The 25,055-nt window shown below is 43.0% G+C and overlaps 1 protein-coding gene across 6 annotated transcripts in view; it reads left to right on the plus strand.

The window, feature by feature from the left end:
• The window catches only part of Tet (Ten-Eleven Translocation (TET) family protein), a 126,406-nt gene that overhangs the window by 25,769 nt on the left and 75,582 nt on the right, over positions 1–25,055 (plus strand). For all 6 annotated transcript variants that reach the window (XM_089467805.1, XM_089467810.1, XM_089467808.1 and 3 more), the window contains one exon: positions 7,341–7,478. In XM_089467805.1, coding sequence (XP_089323931.1) covers positions 7,341–7,478 — 138 coding nt within the window. The remainder of the gene's footprint in view (positions 1–7,340; positions 7,479–25,055) is intronic.

The following is a 25,055-nucleotide window of genomic DNA, read 5'->3' on the forward strand; positions in this document are numbered from 1 at the left end:
ACTTTTACTGAGCCAGCAGCAATTGCTGCAGCAACTGCAGCTGCTGGAGCAACAACAATAACAGAAGTAAATGGAACTTCAACTTAAGCCACGACTAACAGATACTCTATCACCGACTCTGATTCGATTAGGCAACAGCCATAGAAATACAATTCGGCATCTAAAATTACAGCCAAGTTTTTTAAATCACAATTGTATGGGGAGATGCTACTCATAATAACGTCTATTTTGACTGAATATCAACAGACAGATTTGACAGATTTATCGCTTACAAAAGTAGAGAATTTAAATTAAAGGAAATAAAGAGTTAAAAAAAAATAGATATTTAATAATTATAATTATTGCAAATTATATCCATTCTATTATATTCTTTTCATATTGCTAAAGCAGATCGTGAGCACATTTTCAAATTGATACTTGAGCAGAGTCCAATGTAAATAACAGGCCGTAGCATATACTCCATGAAAGTGCGCAACTACCGCCCGGAGGACTCAGCTCTTTTAAATGAGTATCTTCAGCAGCTTCTGCAATTGCAAACGCGATTGCGATTGCTGCTGCGACTGCATTTGAGCTGCGCAGCAACTTTTCGAGCTGCTGCCAAATTAAACAAAATTTACGTAGCCTCAAAGCGAGAGTTTTCAGTGCTCCACTTGCTGCTGCTGCTCCTGCGCTGCTTTTGCTGCTGCTTCTGCTGCTGCTGTTGCTGATGGGATTTTCCTCTTTCCCTCTCATTTTGCTTCTACTTGTATTTTTTTGGTCAGCATTTGGCGCATTTTTAATGCATACGATTGGGCGTTGTGGTGGCTGGGCGTGGCACCGTTTCGCTCTATCAAATGCAATTTGTAGCTGGCTGTGTCAACTCGTGCAATATTATTTGCATTTCTTATTTTGCCCGAATGCGAAAAGTTTGGCATTCAGCTGCATAATTTGAATTGTTGACGGGTTGTTGTTGTTGTTTTTTTTTTTGTTTGTGTTGGTGTTGTTATTTAATATGCAATTGCAATGACTTTTTAATTTGTGCACAAGCTCAGCGAATGCCAAATGCATAAATCATTTTTGGATATCACGCGACAAATTAAAAATTAATGCAACGTCACAGCCGCCAACTCGCGCGGCGCCTCCTTCCACTGCCACGCCCACAAAATGGCTGAGCTGCCAATGCAACAAATGCTGCAGATTAACCATATGTGTATGCATGCATGTGTGTGTTTAGAAAGAAGTGCGGGTCTCATCTCCGATGCGGCACATTTTTATCGATTTTCCTCGCAGCTCGCAGCGAAATGCAGGCATTGAAATAATTTGCAACCCCAAAAACGCGTCCAAACTCGGTTTTATTTCATTTTACTTTACTTCTTTCCTTATTTTTATTTTCTATATACATATATACATGTATCTATACATATACATCTATACATATTTTTTGCTTTGCTGTGAATGCTGCGTAGCACGCACTTTTAGAAAAACTGGAAAAACTGAGAACTGAAAACCGTAGAAGAACACGCAGCATAGAAGGATAGTGTTTATATATACATATATATATATATATATGTGTGTGTGTGTGTGTGTGTGCACGATGAGTGTATGTGTGGGCTGTCGCTGCAAAGAAGAAAGCGAAAAAAATTCGCAATGAGGGTTGAAAATAAATTGCTTTTAATTTGATTTCAACTCAATTAAATCTACGGAATGGAATTTGAAATTAATTCATTTCTCAACTTGGCACATCCTTGACGCACATCCTCTGCAACAACCGGCCCTTGGCTAATGCACTTTTATTAGCAGCAATCGCTTGCTCCAGCATGTTAACCGCAGTGCCCGCACATATACTATATATATGTATATGTATGTATTACATATATGAATCTAACTAATTAGTTGTTCTGCGGAAGGAAAACGAAATCCTATTTGAGAAAGAGTACGCCTGCAGCCTCGGAGATATGCCTGGGCAGGAAGTGCACATCTGCCAGTATTTTGGCAGGCTTAATGAGTCGACAAGGCTTTGTCGTTCACATTAAACATGGATTACGGTTTGCAAATAATCCATATAGCAAAAGATATTAGAAATTCTGTATTTTAAGTAGGCTCTTCCAATCAAGTCTAGCAATGAGATGTATAGGTATATATTAGCCTAGTTTACGTCTGCTTTCAGTTGTCCGCCCTTCCCTCAGTTCTCCGTATTCGCCCCTTGTTGGCTTTTTAATTGTGTCACAATGCAGCTGTAAAATGTTTTGTTGTAACCCTTTTCATTTAGCCAACACATTTTCATTGGCCGCCGCTACCTCAACAAAACAATAAAATTTCCCGCCTCCTCCTCCCCTGCCGTGCACACCCGCATCGGCGCTTGAACTTGACCTTGATACAAATTTTGAAGTGAGCTTTTTAGCACATATCAAAATGGTTACATCTCAAGGGGGCCCTCGACGCGCACAGCCACAGGCAGAGTGGGAGGGGGCGATGGCGAGGGCGAGAGCGAGAGTGATTGAGCGGAAGCGAGACAGATTGAGTAAGGTAGTTATGGCAAGTGGCGGCTTTGCCACCTCGCCAGCTTCGCGCCCCAAAATGCGCCTCGCAGTGACATTGAAAATTTCGCATCTAAATTGCGTGTAGCAAATTGACGATGACGCATTTGCCAACTCCCTCGCCGAAAGGCTGTCTGTATGTACCTACGAATATGTGTATGCACACAAATACACGCATATATGTATGGATTTGTATTTGTATATATACAAACATACGACTGCAGGGTTGGCTTCAATTACACTGCAAAAATGAAACGAAAAACGAAAAAAACCCACCCCCATTGGCACAAAAGTCAACCCCCGAAATAAAAGACGCACAGCCACAATCAGAGAGGAATATATACTATATACACGCACACATCAACAGAGATATAGAAAATGCGCACACACATATATACATATATATAGAGATATATAAGAGCCAGCAGAAAACAAATCCGTGTGATTCACCGGCAGCTCCAGCCGTGCCGCATAATTCAACACCTAATGCCAGACGGCAGGCAGTTAGTCATTTAGCCAGCTCTTCAGCTGTTCAGCTCCCCAGCTCCTCAGCTCCTCAGCTCTTCGGTCACGCAAGCCGCAGTCATAACCTTCAAGGACATGGCGGGCATCAGTGTCGCCACGAAAGTGATAATCAAAATAAACAAAGATTAGCGCTGCATGTGCCTGTTACAGCTGTAATCCCCACCTCACCCACCCACTCTCTTCCTCTCCCTTTCCTTCTCTGTCTGGTTCAGGGCGGAAGGTGCGCTTAGCCTTGAAATTGCTGCTGGTGCTATTGCTGATGGGGCAGGAGCCGGGGCAGGACAATGTTGTTGTCCTAAACCTCTGGCTGCTGTTGCTGCTTTGCATGCTGTGCCTAGCCTTGATAGCTCCCCAAAACAGAAAGGGGTTGTTGCTCTCTGTTGAAGCGCAGGCATTTCCCTGGAAGTAATTAATAATTTGGGCACATTTACCTAGCAACTGCAGCAGCAGCAGAAGCAGGGCCAGCACCAGGTCAAGGCTATCAATTAAAAGGCTCAAACGTTTGCCTAGGCAGTTGAACGACCTGAAGGTAGTCAAAGCCAAAGCCACTCGAAGGGTTCGATGAGCGGCAGCACCTAAAGCGAGCAGCCGTGAGCAGGGAGAAGCAGAGCTGAAGTTGGGTTTGCAGTACATCAAGCGAAGGGTTGCCAAAAGCCTCACACACACACACAAACGCAAACAGAGATATAGACAGAGAGACACGCACATTGGGCTCTGCCTAAAAGCAACTTTTTATGGGGCGCCCATTTGCTCATTATGATGACGACGAAGTCAACTGCTGCTGCTGCTGCTGCCAGCATGCGTTGGTAAGGGGGAGGGCAGTGTGGGGTAGCAGCAGGGGAGAGGGCGACAAATGTGTCATAAAAGGCGCAACAGTCTACCGTCTGCATGTGCGGGCCTTTGATAGGGCTACTCAGCTCCACTTTTTGTGCGCATTTCTGTTATTTCTCCTGTTTTTTTTTTTTTTTTTTGCTTTGTGCGCGCTCTTGACGGCACCTACCCGAAATCCACTTGGCCTAGGTCAGGTTCCTTAATGCTTTTCTGTATGTGTGTGCGTATATATGTCTGTCTGCGTGCTTGTGCCGTTCTGTTGCTGTGTGTGTGCGTGTGGCCTTTGCGGTTTAACTTGGCTACCTGTTGCAGGGTTTTGTCGCCCTCGGGGCTTTTGAGCCTAAATTGCGTCTCATTATTGTGTCGCAGCTGCTGTCGAGACTTCTTTGTTGGCCTCAATAAAAAATAAGAAGAACAACCATGTATGTGTGTGTGTGTGTTGATATGAAAAAACTAACTAATAACAGCAATTAAGCCAACATGCGTTTTCATCTGCTGGCGCTAATAAAGATGGAAAAAACTTAAACAAAAACTGAAAACGACAAAAAATTGATTTCAAAATTGATTCAGTTTCGTCTGCTGCTCATAAACTGTCAGCGCCTGGACCCAAGACGCAGGACCCAGGATGTGAGAGCAACTCGAACGAAAAGGAAGCTGAATGAACAGGAGCAGGAAGCAGCTGCTGACTGCTGATTGCCCATTGTTGTTGTCCGTGTGTGTGTGAGCTTCTTTTGTGTGTGTGTGTGTTTGCCTATTTTTGGCTCAATTTCACGCAGCCTTTGTAGGTCGTCGGCCTCGCGAGTCGTCGGTGCTAAGCAACGACTTCGGCTAAGTTGATTATGTATAAGTTCGTGTATAAGTGTGTGTATGAGTGTACGTGTGTATTAGCATTATGTCTGCGATGACAATAGGATAGGATAAGCTTGTGCAATTCTTACCACTCAAGGCTATAAAAAGAGAGACCACATAAACAAATATGAATAACAAATAGAATATTTATTTAACGGTTAGCTAAGTACATAGCTTATACATATGTTTTATCCTCGCTGTGTTTCATCAGTGTCGAGACAATACATATGTTATCGTTTTTTTTTTTATATATATATATGTAAGTAGCATTAACTTCGTAAAGAACCTAAAACACTATTGTCTCTACTGTGTCGTTGATGAACATTTAATATTATGATTTATTTATTATTAGATTGCTAGGACGATTTTATATTTATCTAATTACATATATAACTAAGCTCAGTCTTAATAGGTTGTTATCGAATCGGCTCTAATTGAATTTCCTTTAATAATTCGCTTAAAAGTGTATCACAGAAATGTAGTTAGGAGGAAATTTACTTCAAATGTCTATCTGTTCCAGAGATCAATATGAATGCAACTCTGCAGCTCTGAGTCTCCACTTCTGCATGCTCCACTTTTAGCTGGCGTGTTTTGGTGCCAACTGTACACTGGAAATGCTGCACAATATCAATTTCCAGAAAAAAGTCAGCGAATCACCTCAGTAACTCTTAGCCAAACTAAATTTAGATCAACAGCCCCTCAGGCCCATTTACATGCGAGTGTAAGTGTGTGTGTGTGTGTGCGAGTGTAATGCTCACCAAAATCCAAGTCTATGTGACATCAACAAGATGTCGTCTTTGTCGTCATTGCTGCTGTCACTTCATGGGGCTGCAACTGCAACTGCGACTGCGTCTGCGTCTGCGTCTGCGTCTGGGACTGAGAATGAGACTGAGACTGGGAGCATGGCACGCTCGCAGCTTGCATTAAAATAATTGCTTCCGAAATGACAACTGCTGCTAAAAGTGGATGTGGATGTAGATGCGACTGCCCAAGATATGCACAGCCCCTGACGAGGCTGCTCATGTTGATGTGGCAGCAACATGTGCGCCCTCTGCCTGGGCTGCGATGTGTGCGCGCCTGCGCGTGCCAACAGCACAGTCTTCGGCTTCTTACGGCATCTTACGGCAGCTTGCCCCATCTACATCTGCATCTGCATCTGCCAGGCGTTGCTTATTTACCGTTAAGGCGCAGCCGTCTGTCACTCAGAGCAGGCATAGCGACAAGGGCATTCCAGCAGCACTCCTGCGAAGCATCCGCGTCCATTTCCATTTCGACAAAACATTGCTGCCTGCTGCAGCATGTTCCCCATACTCGCACATATCGCCATCCGCATCCCCATCTGCAGCTCCCCTCCACTCTGCCTTGCACTCCAGCAGTTGGCGCTCGTCTGGGTCCATATGTCGCGTCCGTCTGCTGCGTCTATTTTCGGATGTTGCGCCGCGCCTGCGCACATAAGATGGATGCGCACGCGTGTTTCTATGTGAGTCTGCGACTGCGTGCGTGTGTGGAGGCGAGCACTAGATTTCCATTTGGATTTTCAATTTTCCGCTTACCGTTCACAGTTATGTGTGTTCCCAGCACTTTGTTTAATGGCTCCAGTGCGCTGAAGCACTCTAAGACACAGCCGCGTCTGAGGCTCGAAGAATTATATTTATGACTTTTCGCCGGAAATAGATGCTGAGTGAGGTTTTATAAGTATATGACTGCCATAAGTCGCGGAATAAAATATGTGAAGCATTTCTCATGTCTATTGGAATTATCAGAGGCTCATCTTACAGTGGGGATAATTTTCACTTGAAACTAGAGTTTTCTTAAGGGTGTCTTATTAATGAAATAATAGGTCAATGACACTTTTAATTAATTATTTTTTATTTTAAGTTTTAAAATAGTCGTCTTTTTCGTAATTTAATCTATTTTATTGTTTAGTTAGCAAAAGAAAACTTTTTATACTAAACAGAATCGCGTTACACTGACAAGCAGTTCGAAAAAAACGCGCGCGAGTCGCGAGTGTACCACATAACTTCTCACATAAACTGCTTTCCGTGCACTGCTTATTACGCAGCCCTGGTTAACGCCCGGCCGAGATAGACTCAAGTTTTGTTCACTGCTTTAGCAGAATGACAAAAACTAAATGAACAGCCAAGCAGCTCTTTTCAAGCAGTGTTCGGTTCAGTTTACTGTTAACGCAACTGGTTTGTGTCTTGACTATTTCAGTTGGTATACTTATTTCAACGGAATAAATTTCAAAACACATTGAGTATAAAGGTCGACTACTTAACGTATTTTTAAACTGTATAACAAAATAGAGAGCAATCAAAATTAAACGTATTTTTTAACCTTATACTAAAATAGACAAAGAAAATACGTGACTCACATGCAGATTCATAAGCTGTTTAATAGAATTACAACTTTTCTTATCTAATTGCTTAATTATGTTAGCTAGCATTGTTGTAATTAAATGAAAAGTAAACATAAGTGATTAATTAACAGTGTTCGTTTCAGAACAGCCTGTTCGGCTGCTCAACTGAGAACAAATTAGCACTTAACGCTCCTCATTATTTCTACGAGTTAATCAAGTCACTCACAAAAACTTTTCTCTGCCATTTATTCAATTTTCAGATCGTTTACGGTGCCGACGGCCAACCCGTTCGTGCCGATGCGAAGCGCGGACGCGGCAAGGGCAAGGCGACTGGCGCCAATGCCGTCGTCGTCAATGCCACCGCAGTAGCCGCTGGCAATGGAACACCAACAACTGGGGTAAGTGCATCCATCCATCTATCTGTTTCGCTGCCGCTAAACGCCTTCGGCTTCGGCCTCGGCTTCGGCTTGGGTTTTATTGCGCCAAGCCTTCGTCACAATCACACAATGCACAGTCAGGCAGGCTAATTAAGTCACGCGGTAGACAGTTTGTCTGCGGTTAAACAGACGAAGTCCCAGTCCCAGTCCCAGTCCCAGCCAGACCCAGACCCAGTCTCAGACCCAGACCCAAACGCTGACTCAGTCTGCAGACCCACTTTAAGTGGCTGTCGCGGCATGCGGCAACATTTTCCACGTCATCACGCCGGGGCATCCGCATTGTTTGCGCAGGCAAATGGGCAACAGGCTTTCGGTCTGTTGGTCTGTTGGTCCGTTGGTCTGTTGGTCCCCTCCATTAAGCAGCAGCATAATCCATCCACCACGCGTTGCACGTAGCAAACTCGCAGAGTCAGTGGCAAGCGTTGGGGTCAACCGTTCGCTCTGGCACCAGCCTCAAAGCCCACAGAGGGCGCAAAAAAATATAATAAAAACGCAAAAGGGCAGACAAAGTTACGCTCCCAAAGGCTGCCGCCGACGCCGCTGCTAAAGTCGCAACATGCCGCACGTAGCAAGACCCAAACAGAGTCAGCGGCACAGACGGCAGCAGCAGACACAGACAGCGAGTCCCAGTCCCATGCCCAGACCCAGACCCATTCCCAGGCCCAGACCCGGTCGGTCTAGCTACTTACTCTGGTTCTTTCATTGTTTGTCGTAGAGGAGGGTCTGGCTCTGTCTGCGACTGGGGAATCGGCGGACCGTTGGGCACTCGCTTCCAGCTAAACAGCGTCAGAGGCTGACATTGGCTTTGGCTTTGACTTTGACTTTGGCTCTGGCTTTGACCTTAGCCAAGGCTCTGACACGCAACTGGCAGGTCGTCGAGCTGCCGGCTTTCCTGTTCCTGCTCCCTTTCAAGGTCGTGGTCGTAAAAAGTTGTCTAATTTAATAGTCATTCACACACTTCCTGGCAACGTCACAGCCCGCAGCGATTCTCTGTTTTCTCTTTTATGCCATGACTACATTTCGGGCATTGCTGAATATTGCAATAAAATTATCATGGTAGTGATTTATTAATTTATATTCATCAACAATATAATTTTTTAAAACCTAAACAAAAAATTAGACTGAATATAAAAAAAAAATAAAAATCAAATGAAATATATAAAAAATACTATATGTATATTCACTAAATAGATACATATATAAAAAGATGAAACTTACAAAATAAAATTATACAAAAAATAATATATACACTTATCTCAAAACAATACTTAAATTTTACAAATAATAGATAATCAATTTCTCTGGTTCTTTCTATGTTTCATTACCTGTCAGTCTTTCCCATGCATAAAACACATATATTGAATTAGCAAGACATGCATATCTTTCTTTATGCAGAACAGATATTAAAGATCACAAGAAAATGTAAAACGTAGACCTCTTATCTATCTGTTCATGTATGAGCTAGATTTATCTGGGAAATAGCTTCCTGGGCCACGTGTTGCTATGGACATAGATACATACATATTTATGAACAAGCATTGAGCTGAAGGATTCGATTGAATCAACTTCCAGTTTAATGCTCTCAGTGTGCAACTCGAGCCTTTTTGCCACAACGTTTCCCATCGGACTGCGCTGCCTCAATCTCCGCCTCCTCCTCCGCATGATGGTCGTAAAAAGTTAACCAAACTTGAGAGTCATTCGCCGACTTCATCGTCGTCACATCCTGTGGTGTGTTGTCCTTGTGTGGCATGCCACACCCCATTGTCGGCGCTGCTTTAATCTGGCGATTTGTCTTGTAAAGCGGCAGCGGCAACAGCTGTCTTCATGTCCACATTCGCATCCCGGGTGTCCCGTCAATGAAGCGTTGATTATGTCGTCATGGCCACACACACACACACACACAGACACAGACACACTGAGAGACAGTTATACTACCCGGCGAGCGCACAGACAGAGTCAGCCAACAACTTGACATTCCTTGGCAAGCCCATAAAAACGCAGACAGGCAACGATGGCAACGATGGCAACTGGCAGCATGCGGCATGCGGCATGCGGCATGCCACATCCTTAGTCGTAGCCAAATCACGTTGCTCCATAAAATGGCTAAAGTGAGCAACAAGTCTCACTGCTTCTGCCCCTCTGCCCTCCACTGACTGCGTGCCTCCTAACGCTGCGCCGCTTGACATTGAACTGGCAACTGGCAAGTGGGAAGCGGCAAGCGGCAAGTGGCAAGTGGCAACTGGCGCGGCGGCAGCTTCTTTAAGTTTGGCTGCGGTTTGCCTTTGAATTAGTCCCCAGCACTTGGTCCCCGACTTGGCTTCGACTTGCTCTCCGCATGGTCTTTCCCTCAGTTTCGCACTTGGGTCTCCTTCTCGGCTTGGGTCTCGCTTTCGCTCTTGTTCTCGTTCTAGTCTATTGCCAGTTGCCAGCCAGCCCGTTGGCATTTTGTGTGCCGCTGCTGCAACTGTTGCTGCTGTCTTTCCGGCAACAGTTGCAAAGTTTGTCCGTGTTGGCGTTGTTGTTGCCGCAGCCTTTTGTTGCCTGGCTGCCTTACTGGCTGCCTCACTGGCTGACTGGCTGACTGGGTGAAAGTGAAGTTTCGCATCGTTGTCGCTGCCTGTCCCAGTGACCAACAACAGCTGCCAATGTCGCCTGCCACCGCGTCGCCGAAAATTCAGGTCGCATTGCATTGGCGTTGCCATCCCGTGACCTTTATCGCCTGCAAAAAGGTAACTGGGGAGGCAAAAAACATGAAATGGCCATGCGGGACTCACCAAGGACAACGCCAGAAGCGTCACTTCTCCATTTGGCTCCAACTCCAACTCCAGCGAACAACCTACAACGTGCAACGTGCAACGCGCAACGGGCAACGCGCAACGAGCTACTCGCATTCATGTTTGCAAGCATTTTTGGCAAGCGCTGCGGTGCAGCCATTGTTCATGTCCGTGTCGGCCTTTGTTGGCCCAATCCCGTTGCCAATCCTGTTCTCGGTACATGGCCATGGCCATGGCTATTGCCACAGCCACAGCCACAGCCACTGCCGCAGTCAATGTCGCTTGTGGCAGCCTGTCCGCCACTTGTTGCCCGTCGTGTCATGCAATCTGCATATGTATGCAGGCTGTCCCTAATGGACACAGTCCGCTGCTATCGTTGACCTACACTGCCCAACAAGAGCTTGGTCGAGCTCTAATTGGCACGCCGATTCTCAATTTGTCCACAATATTTCAATATTTCTCACAATAATGTATAGTTTAATGTATCTACCTCAACAAACATTAATACCGTATGATTAATTGATTTCCATTCTATAACAAGTCTATCTATCGTACCTATCCAAACAATTCATTTAAATGAAATTTAGTCGCATTTAGCGAATTGACCTTGTGTAGCAGAGAATAGTCAATGGAACCCATGACACATTTACTAATTAATTACCAGTAATATGGCTTGTACTTATCTACATAAGAAGAATATGAAATATTTAATATTTTATTTAATATTCTATTTCATCTACCAAATTGTCCTTATCCATATATTCTTATCCCCTGCAATATAAAAGTTTATCCTAATCAAATATTTTAAAATATAATATATGTATTACCTTATGCTTCACAAACACATTTCATTCAAATTAAACTTCAATTGCTTGCAATTGCATTTCCTTGGTTTTGTTGCACAGTGTAAGCTGCAGCATTTTTGCGCTGGCATGCTGAGCATTTAAGGCAACACCCACGCCCCCAAGGCTGGCTGGCGCCCATTGAAAATAACAGAATTCGTACGTGTTTTTTTTTTTTCTTTTTTCTTTTGCTGCTTGTATTCACACACGCAAAATGCAAAGTGCAAACTGCAAAATGCAAAATGCAGCGTGCCACATTTGAAGCGTTGGCAGCGACGCGACGTTGGCGGCAATTAGCCAACGTACACACACACACACACACGCTCACATACGTGTGGCTGGGCGATGCGATCAGCTGTCACAATGTTTGGACAGGGAGCAGTGTGGGGCAGAGGCAGTGCCCCCCAGGGTGGCCATGGCAGGCTCCACTTGAATGCAGGCCGCACGCTGCACTTAACGTCTAATTAGGCGCCGCTCAAAAGCCACTCAACGGGCTGCCGCAGAGCACAGTGTCAAGCCATGTCCGCGACTTGGCCACACCTTGGCCATCAGTCAAAACACACACAAAAAGCGCACAAAGCAGAAGTAAAAAACGAAAACAGAAAGAAAAAAAAGAAACAGAAATGGAATGAAAAAACGGCAGCGGCACATAAATGGGCAACATGCTGAACATGTCGGCGCCACGGCGGCTACCTCAGTAGCCACCGCGAGGCACCACCAACCGTGACAGGGACTGTGGCTGTGGCTGTGATTGCGGCTACCAAACGGAGGCAGCAGCAGCAGCAGCAGCAGCTGTAGCTGTAGCTGTAGCAGACGACAGGCGACTCCTACGTGCAACTGCGACGGCGATGCCATGGCTATGATATCCAAAGAGCTTACATGCGGCTCGTAAAAAACAGCAGACCCAGTCGCCAGACACTAGACCCGACCAGGCCAGACCAGACCCGGGCCAGACTCAGCCAGACCAGAGCAAGCCAACAGGCAACAGGCAGACAATTTGTCGTCCAACTGTTTGTCCGTCCCCAGCAGCACTTGGCACCACTTGTGATGTCCCAAACCGAAACGTAATCGAGTCGAGAGACGAGAGACGAGAGACCAGGGGCCAGCCAGAAGGCAGACTTTTGGCACACGCAGCACGTGAGGAGTTCCCTACTGCCAGTTGGCAGCTTGTTGCGGTTTATTTTTATGAGCGAGCGGCCCGGCAAGGGACAGGGCGGGGCATATAGCTGCAGCTATATGTATGCATGTGTATGTGTGTGCGATCCATGGCACTTAAGCCGGAACAATGAAAGCGCTGCTAAGGCCACGCAACTGCCAACTGGCAACTGGCAACTGGCAGCAACAGCTGTCGACTCTTGGCTGGTTGGCTTTTGGTGTTCTCTGTGTGTTTGGGCCACGTCAAAGCGGCCCTCAGGCGGCCGCGCTGTCTGCTGCCTGCTGCCTGCTGCCAATTGAATTGAAATCTGACCAAGCCAAAAAGCGCGGCAGCGCCGACAACAACAACAACAACAACAACAGAAGCAGCAACAGCAGCGAAACAATTTGCCATGGGATCCATTTCAATGTCAAGGCTCTGCGGGAACAAAAGCCAAGTTCAAGGTCTGTGCCCGCGGCTCAGTGGGCCAAGGTCAGACAACAACAACGGCAAAAAAAAGAGGAAAAAGCGAAAAAAGCCGAGCGCGTCATCTAATAATGAGTAGCAGCTGGGAAAAAAGGTCATTGCGCTTCATTATGTCCGGGACGGCATTAACCCTTGCCTGCCACGCGCACGCACTTGACCCTTTTGACAGTCGGAGGAGAGGCGGAGCGACGGCGGCAGATGGGCTACGGGATATATAGAAAGGCAAACGATTTGCCGCTGCCGCTCAAATATCCTTGGGCTATTGGCAAAGGCAGAAGCCAAGGCAAAGTCGGCCTCTGACTTTCATTTCCCGAAATTTGTTGCCACACACACACATACACATACACACATATATATACATCTACATTTTTTGTTGCTTTTTATCCTTTTTGGGCTGGCCAGTGTCGTCAACCTTTTGTCAGAGTCAGCGTCCCTTGTTTGGTGTGTGTGTGTGTGTTTTTTTTTTTTTTTTTTATACCCTGAACCCATTGAAAATGGGAAATCAGGGTATAATGGTTTTGTGAAAAGTATGTAACAGGCAGAAGGAATCATCGCAGACCCCATAAAGTATATATATTCTTGATCAGGACGACGACCTGAGTTGATATAGCCCTGTCCGTCTGTCCGTCCGTCCGTCCGTCCGTCCGTCCGTCCGTCCGTATGAGCAAAAGGATCTCAGAAGATATAAGAGCTAGAGAGCTGAAATTTGGCATGCATACTCGTGTATATCATAGGCAGTACAAGTTTATCATATTTTTTCGATAACTCATCCGATAACTTTTTTATCGAGAATAATCGAAAAATCGACATTGTTTTTTCGGCCTAATTTGAATACTTTTAGACCTTGAGACTTCAAATTTGCGTTGTATATAAAGTTAATGGACATGCAGATTTTGTAATTTACAGATTTTGGATACCACGCCCCCTTCGCCCCAAATTTGTAAAAAACGTATTTCAAGTACTAGAGACTTGTGCTTTGGAATGTACATACATTTTAGCTATATGATCATGTTCTGAAAGTTTCATTGAGATAGTCTCACTACAACAGATATTATTTAACTAATAAATTCCCATAATATTGCCCACACTGCAGCGCAGCCCAAGCGCAGTCGCTGCTTACTGCGCAGTTAGCAGAGCGCAGGCTTATGCGTGCGTGTGGATGCATGTGTATGTATGTGTGCATAAAAGAAGTGCAGAATGATTAGAATATCAGCTTAGAGGGTTCAGGGTATCTCCTAGTCGAGCAGTCTCGACTAGAGCTTTCTTACTTGTTTTTTTTTTTTGTTGCGACTTTCGCCTGCTGCGCTATCAACTGTTGCTGCTGAGTCAAGGACCTGTGCCCGCAGCGCTGTTTGCATGTCCTTTTTATTCGTATTTTGGTATTTTGGTCCTTGTTGTCCGCTTGCAGACAAGTCTGCCAGCTGTCTGAGGGAATCCCAACGTCTTCTTTTGCGGCTCAAGTGGAAAAGCTCTGAAAGGTTTTCCACTCGCCCACAGTGCCCGTCTCCTTGCCAAAAGTTGATTGACCTGGCCCAAAGGTTGTTCAAAGTTGAGCCTGCTATTGATGTTGCTCGTTTCGCCTTATTTTTTTTTTTTTTAAGTTGTGCTTTCCTGAATTTAAATCAATTTTCCTGTGTTTGGCATTTAAATTCAATTTAAGGCCAAGAGATTTGCGTTCGCTACTTTTTTTTCGAACAATTAATTTTCTTGCAGCAGGAGCAAACAATGAGTTTTACAATTTACAGCACACGCACACACACACATACACAGAGAGAAACATATCGTTATACAAAAGCCAAGCACTTCCGTTTCCTGTGTCTTACACACACACACACACACACAGCAAGGCAGACAAAATTGCTGCAATAAATTTGAAATTCAATTTAAAATGAACATAAATTGCTTAAACTTTCGAAGCATGTCATTTTTAAAACATTTTTCAACTAACACACACACACACAAGCACTCACACTTACTGCCAGATGAAACACTTCACACACACACACTCTCATACTCGCGCACACACATAGCCATAAAGCGCATTAAGCGCTTTAAGGCACAAAATGCTGCCATAAAAATCGTTTGCTCGTTAATTTCTTGTGTACTTGTTTTTTTATTTACTGCTCACTCTCTCCACCCCCTCTCTCTGTCGCTCACACCTTCTCTTTCTCTGTTCGTCACTCTCTCTCTCTCTCATTTACCATGTCTCTCTCTCGCTCTGTCTCTGTCTTTCTCTCACTCCTTATTTATCTATCTGGCTTGTCTTACGCGTCACAGCTCCACACGGCCCCATTCGTGCCAGCAACAACCCCCAATGACAACCCCACGCCACCCAATACACACACACACACACGTAAATAGCTCAGCTGTTGTTGTTGCTCACACATAGCAGCAACTTCAGCTTTGACTATATACATACATACATACATATGTACACACACACACACTTGATAAATGTGCATGGCACACACACACACGTACGTATGCAAGTATGTATGTGTATGCTCCGTTGTCTGTATGGCACATCAGGCGAGGGTCGCTTGAGAGATCGGATAAATCTCAATATCTAAATGAAATTTTTGTATAAATAAATGATAAAGTAAACATAAAAACTATAATAGTTTTTTTTTTTTTTTGAAATTTTTATACAAGTCTGGAAATTCTTTAAGACCTTAATGCTTTGCTCTTATTCTTTGTGCTTTGATACTCTCTCTTGCTGTTGTAAAATATAAATAAAGTATACTCGCTATGAAACAGAGGAGCATTAAGCATAATAATATACTCTTTTTCATATTCAATTTTATTATTTTCTCATTTCAAATTTACTAAAAGACATCATTTTTTCCTAATAATATTTTAATGAGCTCCAATAATATTTTGTGAATATCATACATATAATAATAATACATATGTGTGTTTATGTGTTAAGATATTTATAGCTATATATCATAAGAATAATTAGCACATTGATTTGGATGTATCTCTTCGTATTGGCAATACTTCTGAAACTTCCCACCCTTAGCTGGGTCGCTGGGACAAAAAGTAAGCAAGAAAAAGCGATGACGGCGACGTCGACGCCGACGCTGACAGCGACGACGATGGCAGCAGAAAAGCTTTTCAATTGCCAGCTCACACTGCCGCATACGAAATGCGCGTCTATAATGCCTTATATAAACATGCACACACACACATACACACACTCATATTATACATGAATATACACATATGTATATACAGCCCAAGTGTGCGTGTGTGTGGCTGTGTGTCGCTTTTGGTGGGCGGCTCTGGAGTTGCTTTAATTTTGGCATTAAGTGCGCTCACGGGGGTTGTTTCCGTTTGCGTTCAGCTATTTTTATTACGTTTTCTTTTTTTGTTTCTTGTTTTGATCAATTTTGCAGCAGAGCCAAATTCGTCAGGGCTTTAATTCGGCCGACTTTAAGCCGAGGCGCAATTTGGCATAGCATACTTTTCTGCTGAGGATTAGTTTGTTGCCGACTCTCACGCATTTTGCCAATTGGCAATTGGACTCATTGCGAGGCTCGACAATCAACATTGAGCCACCCCGCAGCTCTCTCTCCCTCTCGCTACCCCCGCTCTCCCTGGAGAGCCGTTCTAAGCCATTGTCCGTGTGCGCAGCTACAAACATAACTAACTTAGACACACACAAAGACACATATATGTGTATGCCATCGTATATGTGTGTGTGTGTGTGTGTGTGTGTACATTGTCTGTGATTAGTTCAACCCTTAAAACATGAAACGGCGCCATTGCACTGGCATTGCTCATACGACGCGTTGTCTGTTGTTCGCTGTATTTTGTCTGCTGTCTGTTGTTTTCTTTGGCAGTCAACTTTCTGCACACAGATAGACAGACACACACATGCACAGAGTATGCTCTGCAACTAATTTTCTTTGTTTTTCAATATTTTCTGCGCCTTCGTCGCATTCCTTGTCCTCTGCCTCTGTCTCTGTCTCTGTTTCTGTCTCTGTCTCGCAGGGCGAAAGATGTTTTTGCTGCTGCTGATTCTGCTGCTTAATGCAACGTCACAACAACATCGTCTGGTCGCCAATTTCGCTGCCGGCATCGCCCCAGCCCCCAACCGTCTGCTGCAGCTCTTAGATTCAAGCACCAGTCCCCTGCCACGCCCCCAGGCCAAAATGCCAAAACGGTCATAGACATGCCACGAACTTTGTCACATTGCAGATGCACGAGCTTGTTGTTGTCTATATCTCCTCGCCATACATACGTATGTATATTTATATATGTATGTGCATATATGGATGTCTGTCTGGAATGGATATTCGCTGTTGCTGTCGCTATTAGCAGCCGTCTCACTCTCACTCTCGCCTCGTCTGTCTCTGCTTTGCCATCCTGTGGGCTGCCGCTGCCGCTGTCGCTGCCTAATGCCCATTTGATGGCACTCACTAATTGCTTGATTGCCAATACGAATTCCCACGCCCACAATTGAGGCGGCAGCGGCTGCACTTGAAATGCACATTCGGCGTTTTGAGGCGTTGCGATAAGCACGAAAGGAATCAAACATAAATTATAATTAATAAACCAGGCGCAGTGCTCTTCGCCCTCTCTCCCTCCCACACACACAACAAAGGGGCGAAAGACAACAGAAAAGCGAGAACGGCAATGAAAAAAGTGTGCAAACAAAGCAACAAGAAATATATGCACAATATTTGCGCTGCATTAAATTTCATGCCGCTGCCAGTTCCTCTGCTTCCAGGCAAAACAAAAGCGACAAAAAATGTAAGAAGAAGAAGCAGCAGCAGCAGAGTCAGAGGCAGAGGCAGTGGTAGCGGCTGAGGCAGAGGCAGCAACGACAGCAGCAGCGAGCACATAAATTACAGCAGGCAAAAACAAAAGCAAAACGAGGCGAAAAGGGAACGATACGATACGAAACGGAACGAAACGAAACAAAAAACGACAACATGGAAAAATGAAAATGATAAATTGCAAACTGCACATAATTATGCAATTAAAGTTCGACGTTGTGTGTTGTGTGCTTCGTTCCTGTTGTTGTTGCTGTTGTTGCTGTTGTTGCTTTTCTTGTTTGCTGTTGTTATTATTATTATTGCAGTTATTATTATTGCCTGGGCTGTGCTGGGCTGGGCCCACAAAACTAACTTTGCCAGCAAATAACAGCTGCAGCCAACAACAAAACTTCGTAAGAAGCAAAGACAGCAAAAAGTGCAACAGTCACTTTGTTGTTGTTGTTGTTGTTGCTGCTGCTTGCCTGATTGTTTTATGCCAGGCAACGTAAACAACATCAGTAAGAGCAACAACAGCAACATAAGCAAGCAATCAAGCAACATCATAAGAGAGCAAAACTTGCCAAGAAATCTATTTGCCTCGTCCAAGTGAGATGTGAGACAAAGACAGCCTTATTAACAGTATCCCAATGCGATGTGAGACAAAGACAGACATATAGGCAGCATAGTCACACAAGAATCAAACGATTAAATCAGGACAATTAACGTAGAGCCGAGCTAATACTCAGATCGTTATCGTGATCGAAACTAAAAAGTGCTTAAGGGGGGCTTAGAAAATCGAAAAGCTGCTCTTAAAGTGGGTGGGAGTCTTGCTTGAAAATCTATCTAATTAGCTTTTTCGATCGATTTGTTAGTTAAATACGACAACTGTACTTATAGATAACCGTACACATAAAGAGATCTATACATTTATATATGTGCTAAAAACAGTATATACTTGATCAGAAAAAAAGAGAAAAAAATCTGAGGCTACTCCATTTTGTGATGGCCATCTCGAAAGCTAAAGTTAGCCTTTATCAAAGCACTAATTTATTTTAAATTTGAGATATCGATAACTTTAAAATAAGCGATACACAGTACATTTTATTTAGAGTTCTTAAATGTCAATAGCGGCAATTTCAAAGAGTTAGTAAGTGGTGCAACTTTTTCGTTTATTGATGCTCGATATATTGGGATGTTATCGAGATTTCAGCAACGTCTTAGAATTCGTGAAATATAATATCTGGACATCCTGGAGTTATCCTCTTTCTTATGTCTTCCTCTTATATTTCATTTAAATAATCTTCTACCTATCTATCTTATCCTATGTCTAAAGAAGTTATTATGATATCATCAGAAAGGATAAACACATTTGTTTTATGCTATGCTCTAAGGGCTATCGTCCTATTAATGGGAAAGGGTGTGCTAATTGCATCTTTATGCGGACAGACATTGTATTCAATGCGATGCGATGCGATGCGATGCCTCAGAGTCGGGGCTTGCGTGCTGCTAAAGCGTGCCACGCCCATTGCTTGTTGCAAACGCGCCAGCCCTACAATTTGCTTGGCCAATTTGGGCGTCGGGCAGCTGTCGCATAATTGCCGGCGCCCTCGCAGCCGAGCAGCAACATGAAAGCAGCTCAATTATGAAATATCAGTTTTTAATGCGTTTCCTTTTGTTTTTGTTTGTGTATTTTTGTTCGAGCGAAAAAGGGATTTTCATTTAATGAATTTATATTTGCTTAAAACTCTTCGCATATTTATTTCCTTACTCATTTTTTTTGCCACGACTTCTGCTTTATTTTATAAATTATTAATTTTAATTTTCTGCATGCATACTCCGGTGCACAGCCAGTGAATACACATCTTATACATATATATGTGTGTATATATGTTATGTGTATATATATATATATTTATGCATGTCTATAGCAACGCAATTTGTGGGCACGCCCTGCTGCAACAGTTCGCTCTGGCACGCCCCAATCCTCGTGCTCGTGCACATCCTCAGCCACGTCTCCACTCCTCCCATCATCATCATCATCATTATCACGATCATCATCGTCATCGTGATTATCGTCGTTGCTGTTCTTCTGTGTCTGGCAATTAATTTTAAATTGGGCGTGCATACGAAAAATATTCGTAGTTTTCTTCCTTTACATTTTACGCGACGGTAATGTGCACATTGTTCATGTATTGGTTGCCGCCCACTAGTGTGTGTGTGTGTGTGTGTGCATACATGCGTGTGCTTGTGTTGATTTTGTCGTGCACTGGAGGCAAACGCAAAACCAGAAACCTGTATTAAATGAATTTTGAGCGTTTTTAATATTTAATGCTGCTGTTGTTGTTGTTGCTGTTATTGTTGTCATTATACTAGTAGTATATGCTGTTTGCTGTTGTCGTTGTCGTTATTTGCTTTCCTGCATTTTCCGCACATTTGCATTGCACTCCTTCCCACAGGCCATTGACTGAGACTTTGTAAGCTCAGATACACATATATGAAAAGATGCAGAAATATTTAAATACATGTGCATACATAAACAAAATATATAATAAATGTGTGTATATATGCATGCATATCTATTGTACCATACCCAAATATTGTTAATTTTGTTATATACAAATATAAATTCTAAATATACTATATTTAATTATAGTCTTTTTAATATGATTTATCAACTTTGAAGTCAAAGCCCAAGCGCATTGCTATTTTTGGGAACACAGCTGTACATAGATATACATACATATATCTGTTGTACCATACCATGCCATATAATTAAATTATATAAATTAGGCTAGACTGAGGCATCTTCCGCTAATTTCTCAGGCCAAATATATTACATAGCCGTGTTTTCTACAATATTCAGCAAGAAAGTTCATCAATATAAATAAAAAGTTCTTCCAATCTCTAAATATAATTAAACTATATTTTAAATATAAGTAAATATCGATATTTAATTTCGATATCCGCCTTCACTTATAATAAGTTAAGGGTATTAGCCATTCATTTCCTATATCATCTTCTACAAATACATCTCCCTCATAATAATAACAAAACCCATATCATTTCTACATGTTTCCAAATGCTTAATATCATTTCCTTCTACCTCTGGCAGGGCCAAGAAAGATATTAGGGTTCGACTGAACTACTATCGATAAACTTCTTATTCTCTAGAGTTTCAGATTCATAATACTCAAACTAAACTCACACGAGCTTAACAAAAAATTTTAATGAACGTCTTCATCTTTCATTGAGGTTTCCTCAAGCTCCCTCAGATAGCTCTCGTTTCTTTTCCTTTTACTTTTACACTTTTACGTTTACTGGCATATAATCGATCGATAAATTGTCTTAAAGAAGAGCATATTTAGTGTCCGTTTGGAAAGTCATTTGTATTTCAACCATAGATTATGCTGATTGTGTGCTCGAGAAATTTAATGTGCAATCGAATGCTATTCCGAAAGTTCCTAACTGCTCGCAACTGTCATTTGCCAAGGCAGCGAGCCTCGACCTCAGCATGGGGCGAGCTCAGCCCCAACTTCAGGTCCTCCACGTCTCAATCAACTTGTTAAAGAAAATGGCAGCTTAGTCAGCTTGGTTATTACGTGAAATGCTTGGAAATAACTTTCAATAGTTGCCAAGCTCAATTTAATTGGATCCATTATGCATACAGCGCACACCTACATTTCATTGTGCATATGTCTGTGTATGAGCCAGCTCTCTGGCCTCTCCACATGCTCGCTGAGTGAATATTTGCCTAGAGCCCTCATTGATAATGCAGTGGGCCGTGCCCCTCGATAAACAAGCGCGCCAGGTCGCCTGGCAACTAAGCAGCTACCCCAGCCAGCCAACACAATGCCCATTAGTGTGACCCCAAGTATAGCCCGGACCCCCGAGAAGTGCTCCGAGCAACCCTTTGGCTGGCGCAAATAAAATTCAAAATACAAAAAAAAAAAAAAAAAAACTTTCAAAAACCGCCCTACTACAACTCACTCTAAACACATTTCATTTGCTTAAAATTCCAATTCGCTTGAAAATTTGAATATTTTGCATATTTTGTGTGTGCGAGAGTGTTTGCCTCTCCTACTTTCCCTCTCTCTCGCTATCTCTCTCTCTCTCTATGAGTACGCGCTTAAAATGCCTGCAACATTTTTTGGATTTCAACATTCTTCTTCTTCATCTCCGTTTTATTCTCTTGATTATTTTGAGCCGAGCTAAAAAACATTAAAGAAAACTGTTTGCAAAAAGCAGAAGAAAACACAAATAGCAAAAACTGGAAACTCTTTGCGCCAGAAATTCCAGCAGCTAATAATAAAAAATAATATCAATAAAAAATGCAGATATTTTGTTTTTAAACGAGCGGCCATAAAAATTGTTGCTTATGCTTTTTGGGGGCCGACTTCGAGGCAGGTTTATAAATAATTCATACGAACGCTCGCGTATAAGAAATTAAAACACACAGCACAAGAAGAGGAAGAAGAAGAAGAAGGAAGCAGCAAAAAAAACAGGGTATACAAGAAGTAAAAATGAAGGAAATACAACGAAAGAAACCGTCGAGGCGGCATATTGATTTTCTTACGTGCCACAGCTGAGGTGCACAAACCACGCGACCAAGCCGAGCCCCGCCCCGTCCCTACTCACCCTGCCCCTCACCCCCTTGTGTAGCTGGCGCATTTCGATTGCTTTAAAGGCAAACGAAGCGGGCAAAAAATGTAAAAATAAAGGCAATTTTTATAGTAATTTGCATGAATAAACTATAAAATAAACATATAAATATAAATAATGTGTTGCCACAGATACGAGGCAGCAGCAACAACAACAGTACAAGCATCAACAGTAGCAACAACAATGAGTAGAAAAATAACAACAATCGACAAAGTTGGCAGCAAAGCAAACAAAAGCAAAGCAATAAGAAGAGGAAGCAGCAGGCGAAATAATCGAAGCAGCCATGAGTAAAACCAACAACAACAACAACAACAACAACACACAAACAGCAACAAAATGGCAGCCGTGAAAGGAGAAAGAAAACAAAAATAAATAATGGAAATTTGTTTCTCTTGCCCTGCTGCCCTCTCCCACTCTCACTCTCTCACTCTCTCTCTCTCCCTCTGTCTTTGCCTGTCTTATTCGCTCTCTCAAGTAAAATAACAAGAAATTGCTAGAAATACAAAAGCGAAAATAAAATAAATTGCATCATAAAACGTGGCTGAGCAGCAGCGCGTGCGACAGAGACAGAGCAACTAATGCTATTGCTGCCAACAACAAGCAGCAGCATAAGAAGAAGAATTGCTAAAGTAAAAACTGTTAAATTAGAATTTTATGCAAATTAGGCATATTTCAAGAAGAAGAAGAAGAAGAAGAAGAATCAACTGCAGTTAGGCCAAAGCTGCCAGGTGGTTTGCATATATATACATATCTTTTTTTGTGGTAGACCAGTGCTGCCACCTCGCTCAATATGTGTTAATTAACAAATTTCCAACTGCACGCGATTTGCAATGCAATTTGCGCAAAATTAATGCATTTTAGATTTTATAACTGGCCGGCAGACGTGGCTGGCGACAACGGCAAAGTTAACAACAATAAGCAAACTAAACTGCTGCACGACTCCTGGTGGCATGTGACATGTGGCATGCGGCATGCCGAGTGTGGCATGTGTGTACTTTTGCTGGCCAAACATCAAATTAGTCGCTGCCAAATGCCAAACACAAGAAGTGCTGCAAATATTTATGTCACCCACTGTTGACTGCCGGCCATGGCCAACACAGAGCTCCATTGTGTGGGTGTGTGTGTGTGCGGGTGTGCTTGTTGACTTATTATACAAGTTTGCTTATTAGCTTGTTCCCTGTTTTATGTCATATAAAAGTAACTGAAAATTGAACGAGAAATGTTGCCCTGGGCGACTGCAAAATACTTGTTAAAATGTTAGAATAAACTAAAAACTAATTAGAGGCGAACAGAACCGACTTGAGGATAACCTAACCTCAATTACCCAATTACTATTGCAGTCATTTGGCACGAATTTGTTTAAAATGCAGTTTGTGAATTCCCATGTAGATCTAGATCAAAGATGCAAAAATACAAAATATATATTATCTATTAAAACTATTAGTTTATTCCATTATATAGCGCCTATCGACGTTTCAATTCTTAGACTTTAATATTAGACTATATATTCTTACACAATATCAGCTACTCTAAATAGTAAATAAAAGATAAATTAGAGTCTAAACGGAAGCTGAGTGTGCATAATTTGAGGAGCCACTGTATGAATAGGGTCCAGGAATGCTTGAAATAACGTCAAGTTACTAGAACGAACTGCCGATCGAATCATCAACTTGCCAGCAAAACATACTTTGAAAACACACACATAGACATACACATACACACACACACACATAGGGGATACCAAATGTGTGCTTATATTGGTGTATATGTATATATTTCAATGTAGTTTGCTCAATGGGCAATAGGCGTGGGCGTGGGCGTGAGGGGGCACGGGGCATGTGGCATGGGGCATGGGGCATGGGCGTTGCCACAGATCTCGCAGCCAGCAGCATTAAAACTTTGATAATTACATAACTTTTGCCATATATGCAAGTGCATAAATATATGTAGAAGTGTGCGTGTGTCTGTGTGTGAGTATGTGTGCATGCGAATTCAAATGTTTGCTACACATTTTTTGGCAAAAGGGGGCAAAAGGGGGCATGGCTGCCGGCAGAGCTATAATAAATAAACGTAAATTTTGCATGTGGCGAGTTAATGCAAACAGACACACACACACACACACACGCACAGTGGACGTTGGGCGGTGGGTGTGGCAGCAAAATGTAAAATTAATGCATAAAGTTTACAGCTGCAGCAGCAACAAAATCAACAACAAGAACACCAAAAAAAAAAAAAAAAGAAAATACCAACTGCATTCAGGGCGAGAGAGAGAGGGAGAAAGAGTGGAAGAGTGGAAGAGAGTAAGGGAGAGAAATGAGAATACGAGTAAATAATGCTCGTTGATAAAAACGTGGCATAGTTGCTGCAATTGCTGCAATTGTTGCTGCTCTGAACTCGGGGCCAAAACAAATTTTTGGTGTAATTATTGCTGCGGCCCAACTGCCGAAATGCCAGGGCGGAAGTGCTGAAAATATGATGGGCATGGCAGCAGGAGACCGGAAGCGGATGATGTCAAATGAGATTATGCAAATGCAAATGCTGCAACTGCAGAGAAGCTCCTTGCAACCGAGCCGAAGATTTTTATTAATTATTTATGTATATGTTTGTCCGTTAGCCTGGCCAAAGTCGAAGTTTTTGAATATCTTAATAAAGAGTCCGTTCTTATACGCAGCGAGCTGCATTAAAGCGTACATGCAACATGCATGCAGCATCTGGCTGCTCAGTTTTCGCTTTTAATTTGAAAGTTCAGTGAGCAGTGCCACATTATGTGGCAACTGCGGCTGGGCGGGCTGTTAACCAAACAAAGGCCAACTCTTTGCGATCGGGCTGCTCAGGACGAAACAACAACAACAATAACAAAGTACACAAGCTGCTTTTAA

The sequence above is a fragment of the Drosophila arizonae genome, chromosome 4 (genome assembly GCF_054131065.1).
Source record: "Drosophila arizonae isolate 15081-1271.41 chromosome 4, UAZ_ARI_1.0, whole genome shotgun sequence".
Taxonomy (NCBI): Eukaryota; Metazoa; Arthropoda; class Insecta; order Diptera; family Drosophilidae; genus Drosophila; species Drosophila arizonae.